At 42.4% G+C, this 5,168-nt stretch overlaps 1 protein-coding gene across 3 annotated transcripts; it reads left to right on the forward strand.

Moving 5' to 3' along the window:
• The first annotated feature begins 1,672 nt into the window (after positions 1-1,672).
• Positions 1,673-4,635, forward strand: LOC147420158 (uncharacterized). 3 transcript variants are annotated; one of them, XM_086504903.1, is made up of 4 exons: positions 1,686-2,193; positions 2,501-2,575; positions 2,698-2,782; positions 4,062-4,635. In XM_086504903.1, the coding sequence occupies exons 1-4, from the start codon at positions 2,167-2,169 to the stop codon at positions 4,106-4,108; spliced, it is 234 nt and encodes a 77-aa protein (XP_086361029.1). In that variant the 5' UTR covers positions 1,686-2,166; the 3' UTR covers positions 4,109-4,635. The 3 variants fall into 3 exon arrangements, 1 of the variants encoding a protein (XP_086361029.1); XR_015187012.1 differs by having other exon boundaries at positions 1,684-2,193; positions 2,320-2,782; XR_015187013.1 differs by lacking the exons at positions 2,501-2,575; positions 2,698-2,782 and having other exon boundaries at positions 1,673-2,193.
• The last annotated feature ends 533 nt before the right edge of the window (positions 4,636-5,168 follow it).

Genomic DNA, 5,168 nt, shown 5'->3' on the forward strand with positions numbered 1-5,168 from the left:
GTACCGTATGCATAAGGGAGGGGGGGGGACCTACCCCGCGGGAGGGGGGATGGGATATTAAGTGTTTATGCCATAAGACACATTCTCTAACAAGCCAATCAAAGAATCTTTCACATGAGGGTGTTGTTATTGGTATTTCAAAGAGTTAATCTACTCCACTAGCAAACTAAGATAGCTATACCAATGAGAAGATATGGTAGCTTCTAGATTTTTTGGGGTCGATGCTACCATAAACTTGACTAATATTCTTCTATGTAGCCACTAGGCATCAATATCTTGGACATCCAGACCCTCATTAGCCTCTTCAACATCATCATAATCAATACCACCATCCGCATAGCCTTTGTCTCCACATCTGCACCCTCATTTTATTTCTTGTTGTCTTCTTGCACATCATCCAAGTCACTATTCTCTTCTTCTTCTTCGTATGCAAACTCAATAGCAACACCAATGACATGATCAAGAAATTCTCCTGCACCACGATACCAACTTTATAACCATCATTGTAATCTATAATAAGTGTCCCAATCTTTGCCTGTGCATGCATTGTTTAGTAGCTTTTCAAACTCTTTCTTCTCATCTAGATCCTTGATATTGTCAGTCTTAAGGACAACTAGAACTTTATCAGCTACCCTATGTAAATTATCTTGGGGTTGATCGCCATATTGTTGTTGTATGAGGTTCAGAAGGGCTTCCCTCTCGTGTATTCCTTGAGTGGGGGGGCCTTAGTCATGGGATATGCTTATGTATCACCAAGTTGACTTATGTATTAAATACTTTAAAGATTCCCTCTTACGTATCCTCTAACTAAGGTCCTCACACTCATCCCTTGTGCGCTATATGTTGAGACTAGGAATGGCAGCAACATTGCATACACATTGCCAAACGGAGCTGCAGGCCTTGTTGGCAACCAGCTTGATGCCATTTCGAGTATGCTTTTGGATGGGGGGTTTGCTTGCTTAAATATGGCGGAGGCATGCCCATCCCATTTCAACCAATGAGAGCTTTGTGTTTGACTTGTTACTTGGTGAGTCAAAGGTCCTTTTTCTGATATCTGAACGCAGCAGCCACCACGTGGCATTAGATTTGAATTAAAAAGAAAAACATCACTGCCAAACTTTGCCTCGTCGTGAAAAGCTACCAGGTGAATAAAATAAAAAGCGCACTCTACGTTGCGTTGCAATCGCAGATCAAGTTGAAGGGTACGTCGCATGCTTGCCAACGTGATGAGCACTGCCAACGAGACAAGCCTACAGATTAGTAGCTCTTAGGGGGAGAAAGCATGGCCAACATGATGGAGAAGATCGGCGACAAACTGCATATGGGCGGCCACAAGAAGGAGGAGCCCCACACTGTAGGAGCCGCCCATGTGCCTCATTATGCAGCCCCCCTGGCTATGGCACCGCATGGCAAAGGTATCCTTCTAGTGGTACTGAAACAGAAGATATCAGATTTCAATCAATGATCAGTTGGCCTAATCTACAGTCGAATCACCAACACTCATTGCCTTCCCAAGTCGTTCAGCACATGCATATGTCCTAGTGTATTCTATAGATGTTATATAGCAAGGCCCACCAATCAAAACTAGTTATGAAATGGTGATGCATGTTTTGGATAGGTGCCCACTTAGAAAGGGATGTGTGTAAACACCCTAAATTGAGAGTCCCCTGTCTAGTTCTAAAATCTGAGATTTCCAAATTCCACTCAGTTTAGGATCTGGTTTTGAGCTCAGAGCGGGAAGAGAGTAGGCCTACTGTGGGGGTGAGCGTGGCTGTCACTCTCGCGAGCTTCAGTGTGCAATCTACCATGGAAGAAGTTCGGAGAGCTGCAGGTAGGGCCATACTGCAGGCGTCTCCATCTGCAGGGCAAGAGAAACCGATACAGCAACACGTATAGGCCGAGGTCCCATTCAAGAGAGGGCGCCACCCACAGAACAAGCGAGGGCCGAGGGGAGACGCTCTCTGGCCAAAGCTGAGAGGCAGTTGTGTCCCAAAGCTTGAGGGCTAGCCAGAAGCAGAGCAAGAAGGCCGAAGCTGAGAAAAGAACAGAGTGAGCGTCAAATGCTCAGACCAGAAGAGGGGAGAGTACTGCAAGGCGGCAAGCTTCAAGGGGGTTTGTGAAGACTCGTAATCAGTGAACTCCATAAGCAGAAGGGGGTGCGCTACAATGCACTCTATAGACCACATGGCTCAAGTAATCTCTCTCTCTCTCTCTCTCTCTCTCTCTCTCTCTCTAAGCACCATGGACATGGGTTTCTTGATTCTTTTGATTGTAGGGTTTATTGCATGATTGCTGAGAGCTTTTTTTTGTCTTACATAGGGTATTGTTGCTCAAACTACTTGCAATGTTTGCGTTTTTTGTGGTTAGAAGCTTGCAATTGGTATTTCACAAGTCAAACTCTGTCACAAGTAATCTTACCTTTCATTGTAGGGGTTTTTGATGTTCCATGCTTGTTTCATATTATGTACATCTTGTGGCATAAGTTTTTTGCTCTATCTAGATTTTCAGGAAACCCTTTGTGAGAGCAACAGTGCAGATTGTGTCCCTTCACCAAGGTCCCCGCCAGGACCCAACGGTAGTCCCCCTTCCCCCCCATAAAAGAAAAGCAGCACTGGAGAAATTGTAGGAGGGGCTGTAGTTGGAATTTTGGTGGTGGCCATTGCTATTTGTATTGCTGTCTACTGATGTTGTTTCAAGAAGAAACCCCCTGTACAGAAGGATCCCAAAGTCGATGTTCCTCCAGAAGGAGGAGTGGAAATACATCAAATATATGAAAACTCAGGTACATAATTCAGCTCTCAACTGAGACTCTCTCCACTGCATGTTTCTTTGTGTTGTTTCTCAAAAGGGCAGATGCAATGCACAACTCACTAAAGGCACTCTCTGAATAACAAAGGGATGCTGCGAGTAAATCTTAAAGCATGTTTCTTTTGTTTCTCAAAAAGGCAGATGCAATGCACAACTCACTACAGGTACTGTCTGAATAAGAAAGGGATGCTGCCAATCCTTAAGAGTCATTTGGGTCATGTTTGTCTTTCTTGGCTTAGCAAGAAACAACCAAGAATAGAAGGAAAGCCTTACCAAAATAGATATTCACAGCGTCTGTCTTCCGGAGCTTTGACCACCGTCTATCTTAGTTTTCTATTATGACATCTCAAAGGGTATCATGTCTTTGAAAGTCCCTGCTTTGTATCAAGCAATCAAAACTACATTTTTAGCATTAAGGTTAAGGTTGCTAGAGTTTCTACATGTAGATTCCACAACCATTTCTAGTGTACCTCACGAGGGCGTAAAGGACAATTGCCACTTCAGAAAAGAAACACTGGTCTCGTTGATTTTAGCAGAGATGATTGCAATCAGACGGAAATGCCAACCAAACTCTCTTTACTTATTACTGAGTTTATATTAGTTAAGGATATGTGTGATGAACAATGTGGATGATTTTGAGTGATGGTGGTAGAGTTAAAAGTACTCGTGGGTGAAATATCGTTTTTGTTCTGCCATTGGCTTTCTATTGAGATTCTTGTTTTTCTTTTCGAACCAGGAGCTTGCTGAGGGTGAACCGCTACTCTTCTAACTTCTCTAGCTTCCTAGTATCCCCTCTCACTTGGTAGACATTGGCTTTAGATCTACGCTCACCACACCCAGCTAGTGCTGGATTCAAAATTTGTTTCAAGTTAGCAAGGCTTTGCCACAAACTCTTTCTTCAATTAATGTTGATCTGTAAACTGTATACCATTTCTATGCTTGAGATGTTTGTCTATACACTATGATGCAAGCTTCTTTAGTGGCAGAAGCTTCAATGTCTTAGCATTGTGTCATTAATCCTACCGAACTGGTTGATGGTGTTTTGTATATATGGAACGACGGTTTTTTCTTTCTACTATAGCTACATCTCATAAAAAAGCTTGATTTTCTCTACTAATTAGTTAAATCTATGACTCCTTGCTTTGAGGCATTTGGTTTGTAGTTGTTTTGTAGTTTGAGCTCTGCCTCCCGCAGCAAGTTCGTGTTCTCAACGGCTTCCTTTGGCCTCATCTCATTAAACTTCCTCTTTTCAGACTTCTTTGGCAAGGATGATGACGATGCGAGGAGGAGTTTGTGCTGATGCTCACGATGGGAGGCCAGCACCTTGCAAGTAAAGCGATTGCCAGACGCAGGGTGAGTTCTCAGTTCACTTTAGTCGTGACTCATTTTTGTATTCTCAATGCCCTTAGGCTTTAGCTACGGCATCCGAGTCCTGACCTGCTCATCAGTGACGCTTAGTCCTGATATCCCGACCTACTGGAGCTGGCGTTCGAGTCCCGACTTCTTCCACGGCAGCCGCCAACATTGTTGACTCCTTGGGCCTCTTGTTGCCTCTCTAATGCACTAAATCGGCTTTTAGATCATAGCTTGAAGCATCTATCGGTAGTTACACTAAATCTTGTCACATTTTGTCAAAATTTTTCAAGGCAAGCTCGAAATCTAGCCTAGATTTTGCAAGTTAGTGATACTCATAATTTTGGGTGGTAGTGTTGTATTAACTCAATAAAGAACGTACATAATCTCAAACTGGATGTGTGACATCACAGCGTTAAATATTTTAAGATTGTTAGTTTTCTTTATATGTAGTTACAAATTCTATAGTGTCAATTTCCCACATGGTCATATGGCTTGATTGGGTGTGGTATCTTGAGCTATAGTTTCTTGCCAAGACAGGTCTAGCATACTTTGGGTCTATGTGTCACACATACACAATGTTTTTATTTTGTATATAATTACAAATATAGTCTCAATTTTTCACATGGTCATATGGCTTGACCAGGTCTGCCATCTTGAGCTATTGATTTTTACCTTCAGTTCTTCTAGCTATCCATATGGCTTGACACGTCTAGCATATCTTGGGTCTATGTGTCACGCATACACAATGTCTTTATTTTGTATATAATTACAAATATAGTCTCAATTTTCACATGGTCATATGGCTTGACTGGGTGTGTCATCTTGAGCCATCGATTTTTACCTTTAGTTCTTCTAGCTATCCATGTGGCTTGAACGGGTCTCTTGAGCTATCCATTCTTACCAAATGTGTACTTGTGCCTCTTTTTACGATAAAAAGCGATAAAGATTTTAAGATCGTTAGTTTCTTTTACATGTAGTTACAAATTCTATAGTCTCAATTTCCC

Source organism: Adiantum capillus-veneris, chromosome 28 (assembly GCF_014529385.1).
Source record: "Adiantum capillus-veneris isolate H3 chromosome 28, ASM1452938v2, whole genome shotgun sequence".
NCBI classification, from domain to species: domain Eukaryota; kingdom Viridiplantae; phylum Streptophyta; class Polypodiopsida; order Polypodiales; family Pteridaceae; genus Adiantum; species Adiantum capillus-veneris.